Here is a 15,992-nt window from a genome sequence, read left to right on the forward strand (position 1 = left end):
AGTCCTCCTTTGCACCTGATGATGCCCTCAGTTGGCTAAACATCCATGCCTTAATTCCGCCTCAATTTTTGGCCCAATCATGCCAAAAATGTATGCACTATATTGCATAATCAAGCTCTCTATTGCTTTGAGCATTTTTCCCCTGTGATTATTGTTTTTTATTCTTCATGCTTGTTGTTTGATATAAGTCATGGGAAGCCATAAAACATTTCACTATAAATTAATGTGATGATTACCAAATGTCTCGGATTTGTTTAAAACTTATTTGAGAAAAAAACAAAGTCAAAGGGAACAGTCAGAGCTCTTACAAGTGTCTCAAGATATGATCTAAATATCAAAACTTTTACTTTTGTGCTAATAACGTAACTAATTTCATTTTGAAAAAATATTCAGAAGTGCTGCATTTCTTTATGTCAGTACTTTTTTACATATAATATGATAGCCATTCCTTAATATAGGTAACAATATTATTATTCTATCCTAATTTAATTTATATTGTGGCTAGAATTGACAGATTCCTGATTTTTGGGGTCACCCCCATGTGGCCTGTCTGATTTTATTGAACATTAGAGACATCATGTAAACATGGAACTCAGTCTTGTTGTTGCTGTACTTGTTGATGTTGAACCCCAGCCTAGAGAGCCCTCAGAGCGGCTCCTGCTGGTTTGTAAGAAAATAACACAGAGCAACTTCCTGTGACATCAAGTGTGCTTGAAATTTGATCTCAAGAACGTACAGAGGAGGGCTGGAGGAAAGGATCCAAAGACATAGAAGTAGGAAGGCCGACCCTTTGTGGAAACATCCTGTTTGTGTGTGTTGATCTAGCTTGAGTTTGCGTTCACCTCAGCCTAACATGTGAATGGTTAACAGCTGGAAAGAAGCTTGTGTGACTGCAGGTTGTGAAATACTGCTGTAGGTCTGCCCTGATTCGACTTTCCTCAAAGTTCAAAGGTTGCTGGAGCTCAGAGAGCTGAGCTGAGGGACTCAAAGGTAAGACCTGCAGCTGTGAACGTTACTTATTTTATATTTTTAACATGTTGGTTTTATGTGCTGTCTATCATGTAAGTTGATCCGAGGAGAACATGCTGTGCAAAACATAAACAAACTGTGGGTGCAGACATTCAGCTGGCTATGACTCTTTGAATACCTTGTTTTCCCATTCATTTGAGCCTGTGTGTCTTTTTTTCATATTGAACTTTATCAGCTCTATTGAAGTCAGAGAGGCTCACTTTTTTACTGTGTTTTGGCCTATATTATGGCTGTTTTGCATGACTTTCTGGCAGTGACGTGTGAAGGCATTCCTCTGTATTAAGTTCTCTGTGACTGCTTGTTTTTGGGTGTTGTTGAAAGCCTGGGGGACATTAACTCAGAAGTCATGCCAAAGAAATTCATTCCAACACATTCTCAGTGATAATTATACAAAGAAAGTTGTGGTTTTTTGGAGCCTCAGACACCCTTGTTACATTTCCCACAGAATGCTTTTTAGTTAAATTTGCATGATAATAATTAGTGTGTTTAAAATGACTCATTGTTTGTAACACACTGTCATGTAGTTTTAGGCAGTAAAATGTGACATTTAACGTGTCTGTTGTGCTCTTTGATGGCAATTACGACTTTGTCAATAAAGAAAAATATATAAAATAATATTTTACATTTTATTTTACTGACTGGCTCTTTTTAAAAGTGCATTCCATTGTTTTAGACAACATGACACTGTAAACTCACCGCTCGCTTTATTAGGTACACCTGCTCAACTGCTCCTGCAAATATGCAAATATAGAATCAGCCAATCACACAGCAACAACCAATGCATCTAGGCATGTGGACATGCTCAAGGTGATGTGCTGAAGTTCAAACTGAGCAAGAGAACAGAGAGTAAAGGTGATTTTAGTGACTTTGAATGTACCATGGATCTTGGTGGTCTAGCAGGCTTTCCCATGGTTTACACCAAATTCTGACCCTGGTGAGCTTGTAATGGGTTCAGTTTTCTGCTCTGAGCTGACAAGAGTGCCCCCAAATGTGGTCTCCTGCTGCACCTGCTTCAAGCTTAGACACTGTTTAGCTCTCAGAGATGCTCTCTGCATACATCACAGGTTGTTATCTGAGTTATTGTTGCCTTTATATCAGTTTAAACCAGTCTGCTCATTCTCCTCTGACCTCTGCCATTAACACTGCATTTGGCTCAGAGAACTGCCACTCACAGGATGTTTCCTCTTTTTCAGACCATTCTCTGTAAACCCTAGGGATCGTTGTGTGTGGAAAATCCCAGCAGATCAGCAGTTTGTGAAATACTCAGGCCAGCACATGTGGCTCCAACAACCATGGCACGTTCAAGGTCACCAAAAAAATCACCTTTCTGGTGCTCAGTTTGAACTTCAAGACATCATTTTGACCATATCTGCATGCCTAAACAAATTCACTTGTTGCTGCCTTGTGATTGGCTGGCTTTATAAGCAACAAAGTTCAAGGAATAGACAACAGCCTTCAGTTTGTGAATGAGGGGAAGTTATCTCCTCAATCATTCACAAAATGTTCAAACAGACTACAACATTCTTTCATGTTATTAACAGTGTTTAGTTAAAGTTTACAGCTTTGCTTGGGTTTCATTCAGTATCTCTGAGACTGGGCCAGTCACCTATTAAACTAAAATACTCACTGAATGTAGCATCCATCACTTCTTCTATTCCTTTTAAATGATAGTATGTGTGGGTCATCTATAGGCTGAACCGGATTTCACCCTCCTGTCACTGGTTCCTCTTCTCTCAGCATGTTTATGTTTTAAACTGGGTAGGGCTGTTATAAGACATGTTAACCTCAGCTCTATTACTAATTGGCTTCCTGAGACAGACTGAGGAAGTGCGAGAAAAAACTTCCCTCATTTTTTTCCTGCAAACAGATGGAGAGTGTCACTTTCCCACCACTGTCCCGTATTGCCATTTGTGGTGGCACCCATGGGAATGAGATGTCCGGGGTGTACATGGTGAGAGAAATGCAGAAACAGAAGGCAGATCAGAGAGGATCTGTTTCTATAACCACCGTCCTGACAAACCCACGGGCTGTGGATGCCTGTAGAAGATACATAGACACAGATCTCAACCGCTCCTTCACTGATGCCTCATTGAGGTAACAACTGTTTCAAATTTTGAGCTTAATACATCTCAAACAACTAGGCAGGAATATATTTATATGAACTAACTCCTCTTTTCTTCCTGCACTCAGCACCCCTTTGACAGACTCCACACCCTATGAGCTGAGGCGAGCCAAAGAGCTGAATGCTCAGCTCGGGCCTAAAGGAAGTGAACAGGCTGTGGATCTGCTCTGTGACCTTCACAACACCACCTCCAACATGGGCATCTGTCTTATCTTCTACTCTTTAGACTGGCTGACCCTGCACATTTACAAATACATACAGGTCAGTGCTTTATCCAGTTATCAGGACAAATGTTTCAGAAAATCATCTGACCTCAGGTCATGCGGATTAAGATAGGAATGTGACCAAAGTTGCAGGAAAAAAGGTCAACCTCAGAAGGGCGTTTGACCTAAGGACAGAAATATTTAAATATACAGTGCATACAAAAAAACATTCACCCCCTTGGATGTTCTACCTTTTTATTGATTTTATAAATCATTCATCGTCAATATAATTTGGCTTTTGTGACAAAAATCCCTCAGTATTGTCAAAGTGAAAGCAGATTTACAAAGCAATGTCAGGTAAATAAAAAATATGTAATGTAAAATATGTGACTGCATTAATAGTCACACCCTCCAAGTCAGTGTTTAGTAGAGGCACCTTTGGCTGTAATCACAGCACTGAGTCTGTGTTGTTAGGTCTTGGCTTGCACATCTGGACACTGCAATTTTACACATCACGTATGAACAGCACTTTTGAAGTCCAGCCACAAATCTCTATTGGATTGAGGTCGGACTTTTGACTCTGCCACTCCAGAACATTTACCTTGCTGTCTTTAAACCATTTCTGTGTAGATTTCACTGAATGCTTCAGGTCCTTGTCTTGCTGGAAAATAAATCTTCTCCCAAGCCTTAGTTCTCTTGCAGACTGAATAAGATTGTCCTCCTAACTTCACAAGCCTACCAGGACCATGAAGCATCCCCCCAGCATGATGCTGCTTCCACTGTGCTTCATAGTGGGGATGGTGTGTCTTGTCTGGAGGCCAAAAAGCACTATTTTGGTCTCCTAAGACCAAAGACCTTTCTTCCACTTCACCACAGAGACTCCTGTATGCCTTTTGGTGAACTCTAAGTCGAGTCAAGTTTTCCTCAATGGTGGCTTTCTCTTTACCACTCTCCAGTAAAGTTTTGACTTTTGAAGAACCCAGCCAATAGTTGTTGTATGCAGAGTCTCTCCCATCTCAGCTGCTGATGCTTGTTCCTTCAGAGTAGTCCTAGGTGTCTTGATGACCTCTCTAGCTTGTCTTCGTCTTGGAAAGTCAATCAGGTTGTGAGGACGGCCTGACTGAGGCAAATTTACATGTTCCATATTCCTTCCATTTCTTGATGATGAATTTAACTGAACTTACACTTTTCAGTAACCTTTTCTCAGATTTGCCCAAAGTGTTCTTTTGTCTTCATGGTGTAATGGTAGCCAGGAATACTGATTGGCCAGTGACTGGACCTTCCAGACCCAGTTGTCTTGATATAACAATCACTTGAAACACATTCACTGCCCTTCAGTGATCCACAATTCACTAGCTGTGAGACTACTAGTACCAATTGGCTGGACCTCTGTTAAATTAGGTCAGTCAATATTCCTGCAGTAACTCCGTATGCAGTTATTTTACTTACATATTTTTGATTAACTGGGATTACTTTGTAGAAATTGGTTTTCACTTTGACATTAAAGAGGTATGTTTTTTCTGTCATAAAAGCCAAATTATATTGACCATGACTGATTTATAAATCAATGAAAGGGTAAAACAAAACGATCAACATAACTTGCTTCATTTAGAAACATGATCCTATAAACCCCATTTAATCTCATGTAGCTTTTGTAACCGTTTAGATAATACCCAGAAGCTTACTTTCACTTCCTAAGTGCTTTCACGAGTGATACCAGCAGGATTTTTATTCAATCCACTTACCAGCTACCAATGTTACTAATACAAAGATATTTTTGAAATTTGACATAAGAGGCAAACTTTTCACATGCAACATAAACTAAACAGTGTGTTATCAGATATGAGAGGAATGTAAATCAGTAGCCTGCTGCAGCAGCTCTGCATAACTTCAGTCATAGGGTGTAAATCAAAGGCAGTTTTACCATTAGGCAGACGTAAGCGATTGTCTGGGATTTCATGCACCAAGGAGATTTCACTCTCAGCTTCAACAATCCTCAAACTAGATTATACTTGAAGTTACACATTTCCTGGTGCAACCCAGAGCTTAAGGCTCAATGTTAGGATCAGCATGACATGTTCCAGACTCCCAGAGAAAATGGTTTCAGCTTGTGATGTTAAGGTTCAGTGGTCTGTTATGTATCAAAGCATGCAGTACTGATAGTCTGCTTATTTGGTCTTCAGAGCAAGATGACCTCAACCCCTGTGAGAGCAATCCAGTTGGATATACCCCTGTCTGAGGCTTATTCCCTAGAGGCAGTGGGCAAATGTGGCTTTGGTAAGTGTTTTCTGCCTGCCACTGTGCAAAGGAAAAGCTTTTTTGGAATAATTAAATGAAAAAGGATAAGATATTGGTACTGTTCCTTGTATTTTCTGCAGCACTGGAGGTTGGTCCTCAGCCCAATGGCGTGGTCAGAGCTGATATCTTTAACGCGGTGAAAGAGGCACTAGACCTGATGATTGAGTGGCTCCAGAGATTTAATTCAGGTGAGAGACATTTACATAAATAGAAGATATTTGTCATTAAGATCAGCAAACTGCTTGTAATCTTATCCCAGAGGTGGTCAAATGTAAGGCATTTTCATCTTCCTTAAATTAACTTAATTAGCTAGGGGGTAAAATACTCTTATTAATGAACTATACTTTAATTGATTTAAAATTAAAACTGATGACAAAACTGACATAACCTTTTTTTTTTACAGTTTTATTTTTACTCCCAATTCTGATGTATTGTTGTTGTTTTTGTGGTTTGACAAATTTGCACCACAAGTGAAGTTGTTGCCTCAATTAGAGTTTACACCTGTGACTTTAGGTGAACCTTAAGGAGTCATAGTATTCTACATCAGTATGTATTGTCTTGCTTTGAGGTTGACTATGCCTTCTTTCGTGCCAGAGGTGACCCAACTCGCAAAAGATTTTCAAGAGTTACAGCGGCTCTGTCCTACTGCGTAATATGAAATGCTTTCAAAAGTGTAGTTGATATGTAGTGTGGTCCAAAAGGGTTAAATGTAACTCTATATGAGCGTAATTAACACTGTCCATTTTGCTGTGAATTTTATTTTATTATAGAGGTGTGACTTTACCTGAACAACCTGGTTGGAGATCTATTCTCTTTTGTTCTTGCTGATAAGGAGAGATCACATTTCACTGCACAATTTGATGCTTGGTTTAATACTGCCCCTGATATAAACAGAAGAGTTACAGATTAAACCTACTGAACAGCTTGTGCTCTCTCTGCCACACTGCTTAACACGGGAGCAAACAGAAAAAGACACACACACACTCATGCTGCAGTCTGTCTTCATCTTTCCTTGTGTTTATGAACAGAGTGCAGAAATATCATGGATTTTAGATGTCCAACAGTCTAGCACTAACATTTCCTGTCTTCCTCTGAGTAAAAAGGTTGCCTGCATACAATTTAGAGTCATATTTTGACAAAGTTGACAAAAGGAACACTGATTAAAACTAAAAGCTCTTACTTTTTTTGCCAACAGGAGAATCTTTTGAAGGAGGTGAAGTTGAAGCATACACTCCTGTGGCTAAAATAGACTACCCAAGGGATCCTACAACCAGTGCGATTACTGCTGCCATACACCCACAGCTACAGGTAAAGAGTAGCTACACGCGTTTCATAATAACGATGTACCATATGTAATAAGAACAGTTAAAGTTGCAGCTCTAAGACTCTGAAATAAACAAGGAAAAAATGGGTGGGGATGGTCCCTCGAACCAACCAATTAAAAAAGTTTTCAGTTTAATCTCTTAGAAAGAAAGTGATCAACCATTTTCTCCCAAATGTCAAACCATTTTGTTAAGCATCTTACTTCCAAGCATGTTTAAATTTTCATGCATGATTTAAAAAAAAGAAGCCATTTACTGGATAAAAACGTCCCTGATGCACGATGACTCACTGTCATCTGTCTCTGCCTTTTCCAGGACAATGACTTCAAGCTTCTCAAACCAGGTGACCCCATTTTTCTGTCATTTTCTGGGGACACGGTGAGGCACGAAGGAGAAGAGCTCTACCCTTTCTTTGTAAATGAATGTGCCTACTATGAGAAGAAGATTGCTTTTCAATTAGCCAAGAAGTTCACTTTGACCCTCCCGTCCATAAGTGTGAAGAAAGACTGAGAGCAGACCGAAGGAGAGCAAGGCGGACTGTAGCCAGGTTTTAAACTGCAATCAGAAGAGAAATGAATGCACTACACATGTGATCACGTTTGTCATAATCTTAAGTGCACAAATTCAAACAATGATGGTTAAAAAAATTCTACAGATGTCATAAGCAATAATAAGAATTTTGCTTTACACTGTATAGAAATCAAATGCAACTCTCTGTAAGAGTACGACCTCTGTGAGGACTCGTCACACCAAAGATGTTTTTATACTTGATTTAGTGATATTGCACAGATTTTGGAGTAATGATTCTCCAAATGCATGTTTTAGTACACTTGAATATTAATACTTTGAACTGTGGAAGAAATGCACAACTGCATGTCTGAATAAATGTTGAACGGTTGGTAAGTGATCCTGATGGTGTGAAGTGACTGGATACGATTTTTTTAAGCAAACCCAAGATCCGTGTGCTCTGCAGATCGGATAAGTGCTCAGCGAAGAAGTCCCTAAACCCAGTTAAATCCTTACTATTTGCCTGCACAAGTCAACCGTGCCGACTGATGGACAGAAAGAAGTCAACACATCACCAGAGCTGTCAAGTGGGAACCCCCTTTCGCTAGTGTTTTGTCCAATTAGCCTTCCAACACCTCCAGAGGGTTGAACAGTGATCTCCAGCATCCCAGAACCACCCCTCTCCATGCCAGCATGGAAACATTCTCTTTCTTATCTACGCCACCACATGGCCAAACAGCATTGCCACTTTCAACAGACCCAGGCTTAGCAAGAGGGTGGAAGTAACAGAGCTAGGGTGAGACACCCTGACTGGGGCTGACACTCTACCTCCCCTAGCATGACTCATAATTGCAACCATCACTCAATATTCAGCCCCCAGTGGGCATTTTTTCCTCCTCATCCAAATCCACTAACTGGCCAGAACCTTGTCCTCTGACATCTCCCTAACTGTCTTTCGCGAACTCTGTTCCTGCACTCTTAGATTTCTGAGTAATGAGACAGTTGACCTTGCCACATACCCTCTACACCCCACATCTACTGGACAAACTCTGACTTTCCATCCTAACTGTTCAACTTCTGCTCCTAAATCTGCATATCTAAGCATTTTCCTTTCATATGGTTTCTTCACAGAATCATCCCAGTGAACTGTCAGCTCTATGAAATAAACTATACACTGACCAGCAGACCGTAGAAAAATATTTGAAAGAAATTTGATCACACTTTATTTTGGGTCCTAGTTACCCAGAAATTATGTAGTAATTGCAGAGTAATTATATAGTAATTTTAATAGTAAGTATAATTATCTAATATTTTCTCAAAAATACGTTGGTAATACTATTTACTTAGAATGCTACCAAGAAAAGCATTCAGAAATTTCCTTAAAACTCTAAAACAAGCATTAAGAAACTACCCCATAATTACATGGGAATTATGGAGGAAGGACTCGCCTCAATTCAGTGAGCTGATATGCAGAAATTACCCCAAAAATAATGAATTATGAAGGGAGTTTTTAAAAATTTGTAAATAAAGGCATTCAGAAATTACTAAGAAGTTACTTCAAATTATTCAAGAAGGACTTACTTTAATTTAGTGGACAAAAATAAAGAAATACCCGGGAATTATCAAGCAACTTATAGAAATACTATTATCTAATTTCTAAGAAATGACTTGGTTAACACTAGGTAAATACTTTCTTAATATTACCATAATTGTGAGGTATTGCTTGGTAAAATTCCAAATTATTACTTCATTTTCAGCTTATTTGGAACAATTGCTAGATAATTACTGTTATTAGAATAAAATTGCCATGTATTTACTCTAAAATTATTGAGTAATTACTAGGTAAAATTATTGCTGCTGGAAATTTAAGAGTTATAAGGCTCTCTGGTTTTACTCATTCAATATATTCTAAAAATAACATCACAATGTAGAGCAAAATTAGTGCCTAAAAATCTGTTTATTCTAAAGCAAAAAAGTCTACAGTCAAATTTTTCATCCAGAAAAGTGTGACACTATGTGACACGATGCAGGCTTCAGCTGCACATCATTTAAAACTCAAAATACATTTGACATTTAAGGAGAGAAACTGCAAAAATGTCCTCTTTTTCCCCCCTCTTCCACTAGGATGGCTACTGGCCTGAATGTTAACATGAAGATACCAGCTATGACAAAGATAATGGCTGTTAACCACGTATGAAGCAGTCTCAGTGACTTCACCCATTGGTTCCTGAGGTGGACTTGGAAATTCTGGCTCATCCTAACTTTAGGTCATAGAAGTTACAGGCAGAGGGAAGGAGCCGAAGCAAATCTGCCTGCCAATTAAATGATACCACATTAGAGAGAGTAAACACCATCACTGCTAGGATTCAATTACAGCATGTAGGCCTATGACCAAAAGTACATTGAACTGCTGATAAAACAATGTAACTATGGCTATTATTATTTTCCTGCCTGTTTGATTGAAGAGATGCACACATTGTTAATTTAAATTAAATGTTTTCATAGCACTGGCTGAGTTGGAGAGGTACTTACTGTTAAAAGTCCTACTGTCAATCACAGAATGCACCTTCTGAAAACAATGAGATTAGCTATTCAGACCAAATTTGTTTATTTCTGTTGGATTTATGGACCTTTTTTTTCAAAAGGGGTGTTGAGAGTTTCTGGGGTTTTTTGCTACAGCCTCAAGAGGACACAAGTAACTGCAGTTTATTTCAAACTTCCATCTTAAATTCAATTTTTCACACTTGAGGTAAATGCTTGCTGACAGCAAGCATTTCCATGCATCTGGTTATTCATGCTAGTATGCAAACATTTACTACAACACTTCAGGATATAAAACTAGAGCTCTAATTGTCAATAGATTTTTTTAAATAATCATCATAGAAAACTTGCAATAAACAATGTGAATGACAAAAAAACACATTGAATCATCAGAATTTATGGTTTGCCAATTCTGTTCTAAAAAGACTAAAAAACTACAAGTCAGTAAGTGACAGATTTATTGTTACAGAATCAGTTACAGTGTGCTTCAGAGTACATATAAACATTTACAAAAGCAAGAGTGTGTGTACACAACATACATGTAACAAAACCTTGTGATATGAAAATACCACAGTTTATTTTTTTGGTGCTATGAAGTAGGAAATTCATCACAAAAATCTATGCAGATGTTGATGTGATGCAGATTCATCAAATTTATTTGCAAATTTAGATTTTGCAAACTCAGTTCATATTTGAATTTGTCAGTCCCTCAGTTCATATTTGAATTTGTCAGTCCCTGGCATCTTTGAATGTAGGATATCATAGACATTTAAATAGGGTTAATTAATGCAAACCTGATAATTGGCAGTCAAACCAGTCAGTTGAGTGACTGATGAAACTAAATGACCATGATTAGAAAAAAAACACCTGAAGTGCTGCAGCTAAAAACAGTGAAACTCCTCTTCAACAAATGTGAAATGGCAGTAGTGTAATTTTGGGTTGGAACATTTGAATTTAAATGTTACAAAAAGATCACAGTTTTTTCTTGAGTGGCATCAAATCAAAGGAACTTTTACATTCAAATGAACTGCATTAATAAATACTAGATCTGTAAACACAGGAAAATCAGAGGTGAGTGGTTACATTTGAAGGAAGGTCATTGAGTAACACAAACCACAGAGAGAAATCAACAATTACCACAGTCAACAGAAACATCTGCCGAAAAAAAGCATGCAAAGCAAAGGCTGCATTTCTTAAATAATACAAGAATAAACATAAAAAATTACAAAAATGGGGCTTTTAAACTTTCATGCACTTAAATGTGAAAGCTACCCTGGCTTAGATAAGTGAATATCTTAAGTTTTGTGCAAGTTTATGGTCTGTTATTGATTTAAGGACAATATGGTGATGAGCAGCTTTTGAAGCAATGGCAACTGAAATGAAGGCAGAAAAAGAATTGCACAGCAACACAGCTCACACAAAACAATAAATCACTCTTTAAATCCAGGCTAAAATAGCTAAAGTACAGTAAAGAACATGCTTTTTAAGGTACATCTGAGATGCTAAAAAAGGCAGAATAAGACAAATCATGGATATGACACCCTTTTTGTTTTGTTTTTTTTTTACAAGCACTTAAGATGATTAGCTGCAAAATGGTTTGGTTTTTTTTGCTATACCTGATACAATGTGATAATTTCATCTACTTTAGATGGTGAAAAAGGAAGTGAAAAACTACAACCAGTACAGTTCTTTGACTTGCATACTTTTTTTTCTAAGAAACAAAATTATGTAGAAATTCTTGTCTGTTTACCAGAAAGCGGTTTTCAGGTAACTTGTTGTCGTCATCTCCCTTTAGGCTACTCTGTAAGCAGTCATGCGGGTGTAGTTTTTGCGGTGGCTCCTGGCCGCCCACATGAACAAAGCAGCAGCCATCATCTGCAGAGGGAAGGAGATGAGGGCGAGGTAGAGGGACCAGCCCAGCGAGCCCTCCACCCCTTCAGGTGGTGCGGAGAACTGGTGGAGCAAGTCCACCCCGGCCAGGAAACAGCAGACGCTGCCCAAAGTGCACAGGCCTGATGAAAAGAAAAAAACATGAACGGTGCACATTACATAGGAGAAGATTTAAAGAACACAATGAAAATATATCAAAGTGTCTACAGGCCTTACGGAGCCTATGTAACATATATTTTTCAGTTGGGTTCTTAAAAAACCTCTGGTATTTCTAAAAGTCTCAGTCTTAAATCATCGTTTCAGGATACGTCTTGTTAAGGTGGCTGTCATGACAGAGCGTCCATAAAAGACATGACTTGTTTGTTGCTGCCATGAAACCTTGGATGCTCTGTGAAAACTGTTAAATAATGGAAGCTGCTGGTGCTGCTTACTTGTGATGGACCATGATTATTCTCTGCCATCAGTTGCGACTTCAATCGCCCAAACTCATCCCCTGTAATGTGAAACTCCCAACCCTGAACCCTCCTCAGAAAGTTGCAGCCCCACTGAGCATTTCCAGGTTGATTAGAGGTCAGGCCTGCTGCTCAGAGCACCCACCTCTGTGTCTTCCCTCTTGATTTACATTGAGGACTGTTCAATCAAAGCTGCACTGAAGAGGGAGTCTTCACTCTGCAGTAAACCAAGGTTTTGGTTTCATGGATGAATTTCTCATAAAGAAGGAGAAAGGCTGTAAATAACAATTCCTGGTTTGCGCTGTGAGCCATTTCAAAATGCTAAGTGAGTAGCTTTTAGCATGAACCAGGAAGGCCACTTTTTACAGCTTTTCTCCCTCTTTATGGGACATGCATCAATGAAACCAAAATGCTGTTTAGCTGTTTGGTTTATTTGATATATACCCTTATGGAGTGCTGTTTTGTTAAACAGAGTTGTTTGGATTTAGAGGCCTGCCCCAGATTTTTTTAACTCTGCATCAGAAATTGAAAAAATAAATGTAAAAAATCTAAAGAAACTTTCACATGTACAACTAAGAAAAGTGATAAAAATGGAACCTATATATTTTTGACAGATGGATTGATCTATAAGTAAACTGACCTGACGATTAAACATTAAAAATTATGTAATTATAGTCTTGGGTGAATAACAAATGCCAAATTTAAAAATGTGCCCATTGAAATAATAAACAAAAAACAGCCTTCATCAGTGAGGTCGTGCTCAAGTTCCTGCATTATAAACAATTCAAGTGAACTTTCTGAACTTGAAGACCTGTGCTGTTCAGCTTTCTCATCATTTTACTAATTTACAAGAACAGCTATGAGCAGTCACATGGTTACCAGCAGTCTTGACTAGCTATACTTTACTTTGTAACTTGTTACATTTCTACATCACACACTGACATAAGTAACACCTTAAACCCTTCAACTACTTTGTCCCTCAGAAGCTCATAGTTAAGCATAAGGGCCCTGACATTTCTTTGTCATGCTTCTTTCTGTGGTTCAAAGCTGGAATTCAATTTATGCAGATGTCTGTCTTACCTGCAAGAAGATGGAGCACTCCAACCCCCAAAGTGGGCGTGAAGCTGCGGCACAGGCAGGCACAGACCCCAACAAGGCCACTCAGAAACACCAAAGCCAGAGATACCAAGGGCAGGAGAAACTGGCACCTCCACAGGTCTGATAAAGAGAGGATTAAATTAACTAAAACACTTTTACAGAAATGTGATTGTGTGTTAAAATATGGGAGGTGTACAGCAGAGCAGTGAAATGGGGCAAAACACAAGAAGGTCACAGTTTAGGGCACAATCTGAGGGGAAGGATCTTTTCTGAAATCTCAGACAATTAAAGGCATATCTGACAAAGACAAAAAAGCACAGGAAAAAAAAGGACTGTGTTCAGATTGAAACAGTCTAAAATACTTCCTCTACTGTTAATTTTGGCAGTTATTTCAAATTTAGTCTTGATTTGATTTAAATTTAATAACATTTTAGTAATTTTTGCTTGTGAAAGTTTAAGTCTTGATTTAGTTGATTAAATTTTTAAAAAATATGGTCCAGCTCTAGTTAACAAAAAGCGATTACATTTACTCTTTAGTCTCGCTCATTCTCCTTTACAAAAACTAAACACATTTTTGAGTTTTTTTCTTATTAAGGATTGTTTTTGTCTTAGTTCCCTATCACCCTGTCTTCCTCAAGGAAAAAGGTTGTCAACTAACATTTAGGCCACAGCATTAACACAGCTGTTTTTTTTCACTCTAATTAATAGCCTTTGGGTACACAACCCATATCGACAGAAAGACTGACCAAAGAACAATGGTACACCACTAAAGAGCAATCTCAGACAATTTAAATGGAAAAATATACAAAAAAAGACTCACATGTTCTCAGCACATCTTCTTCACCGTTGTCCTTTCCTGTGAATTTGTACTTTGGAATAAACTGCTGAGGAAGGGTGAAGCTCACACACTGCGTCTCCAACTTTGGGTCTAAAGTCAGAAACAAAGACAAAAATTAAGCTTAACTATTTATCATGACACAGGATGCAATGACTTCCTACGTAATGTATCATGATGAAGCACTAGTTAAATTGTTAGGAAATTGATCAAAACCAGTGCTTCAAACTGATAATTAATGGCAATTCAATACACCAAGTTTGAAATCAATGCTACTCTGCTAAAATACAACTATGCACCATGACTTGACTTGAAAACAGATTTCATTAACAGCTAGTTAGGAAATCAGTGAACAATAGTCTCAAAATCACAGAAATACACAATTTATTTATTCATTTTACACTTTTGAACCAAGATTTCACATCATGTGCCAAGTACAGTAAGTAAATTTGACATACTTTTAAACACAGTGAGTTTATTTTGATCAGCATGGTAATGAATTAATGGAAACTTAATGACTAAATAAATAGTAGTCTGTGAACCATGTAGAGATGTTTGTAATGCACAGAAAGTCTTACCTGGTTCTTTAAACCAGTGTGTCTGTCCAGGCACCAGGATGCACCTCCACCACAGGCCCAGGGTGCCATTCAGGCGAAACATGGTGTCACTATAGGACTTCTCATCAAAGTCTCCACTGATGAACTCGGAGGCATTACTTTGCAGTGCTCCCTCATGCTTTACTGGTGGACTGCTGTACTGGTACCAGTGCTGGGTTCCCACAGCCACAGAGAGGTAGACTGTGGCCAGCAGACTCAGAACAGAGCCGATGACCAGAGCTGTGGCATAGCGATTATCTACCATGGTTTAGATGGAGACAGCTCGATTTGAGCCCGTGTTTACACTGAGAAACTGCTACCTGATATAAACAATAAAAGAGGGCTGGCTCCAACTTAGTGATAAAGCCAGGCTGTGTGGTCAAAGGTGATATTTCCTTTTGATGTTTGGGCACCAAGGCATGTCTGTGAAATACAGTAGGATAGTATAATTGTGTCAGAGTAACATAAACATTGTACTTTAATCAGACATGTTGCTCCTTCTCTGCTGCAAGCTGAACAACGTCCCAGACATGGAGACGTCCACGACCTGCCGAAAAAGAAACACGTTGTAACATTATCGTATCATATCATGTTTATTTAACTATTTAGCCAACAGGACGACAGTAACCAAATGCCAGCTTGCTCTGAATGTGACAGGCAACATCTAACAAGAGACAGCTTCCTTAGCACCGCAACCAGGTGAATATATCATAAGCTAGCTAATGCTAATCACAGTGAGCTAGTGCTCGCTACCTCAGTGTAGTAACGGTTAACCGTTACCGTTCGTTCTTCATTTTTACCTCGTCGCTGAGACGAAGTCCAACACACCGCTTGACTTTAGTTCATTTCCTCGATGTTATTATTATTATTTTATTGCAGCAGGCCTCCCCCTCCTTCCTCCTAAGTTTTCTTTTTCCTCCTCCTCCCTCAGTATTTTTCCTTCTCGGGGAGTTTGGGAGTCAGTCCGTCCCGAGCGCTAACGCCACCCTCTGGACCGGAGTGTCACCCATAAACAGTCCCGTCACTGTGTTTTTCGGTCATCCTATTCTTGCCTTTTTTCTCTCTCTTTTTCTTCTTCGTCTTTTTTTTTTTTTTTTTT

General features: G+C 38.7%; 2 protein-coding genes across 4 annotated transcripts; one reads left to right on the plus strand and one right to left on the minus strand.

The window, feature by feature from the left end:
- Positions 1-779: 779 nt before the first annotated feature.
- On the plus strand, positions 780-8,666 carry LOC121508583 (N-acyl-aromatic-L-amino acid amidohydrolase (carboxylate-forming) B-like). Of its 3 annotated transcripts, none has more exons than XM_041785529.1 (8): positions 780-990; positions 2,223-2,335; positions 2,897-3,123; positions 3,220-3,412; positions 5,538-5,631; positions 5,733-5,840; positions 6,848-6,960; positions 7,290-8,666. In XM_041785529.1, exons 3-8 carry the CDS (start codon positions 2,897-2,899, stop codon positions 7,482-7,484), a joined length of 930 nt encoding a protein of 309 aa, XP_041641463.1. In that variant the 5' UTR covers positions 780-990; positions 2,223-2,335; the 3' UTR covers positions 7,485-8,666. The 3 variants fall into 3 exon arrangements, with proteins under 3 accessions (XP_041641463.1, XP_041641461.1, XP_041641462.1); XM_041785527.1 differs by having other exon boundaries at positions 2,223-2,324; XM_041785528.1 differs by lacking the exon at positions 2,223-2,335 and having other exon boundaries at positions 781-990.
- A 1,797-nt stretch (positions 8,667-10,463) lies between these two features.
- cldnd1b (claudin domain containing 1b) lies at positions 10,464-15,889 on the minus strand. The gene is made up of 5 exons (XM_041785006.1): positions 15,694-15,889; positions 14,876-15,440; positions 14,283-14,390; positions 13,445-13,582; positions 10,464-12,034 (listed from the first exon to the last, which is right to left on the minus strand). The coding sequence occupies exons 2-5, from the start codon at positions 15,156-15,158 to the stop codon at positions 11,814-11,816; spliced, it is 750 nt and encodes a 249-aa protein (XP_041640940.1). The 5' UTR covers positions 15,159-15,440; positions 15,694-15,889; the 3' UTR covers positions 10,464-11,813.
- Between the last annotated feature and the right edge of the window lie 103 nt (positions 15,890-15,992).

This window comes from Cheilinus undulatus, linkage group 4 (assembly GCF_018320785.1).
Source record: "Cheilinus undulatus linkage group 4, ASM1832078v1, whole genome shotgun sequence".
NCBI classification, from domain to species: Eukaryota; Metazoa; Chordata; class Actinopteri; order Labriformes; family Labridae; genus Cheilinus; species Cheilinus undulatus.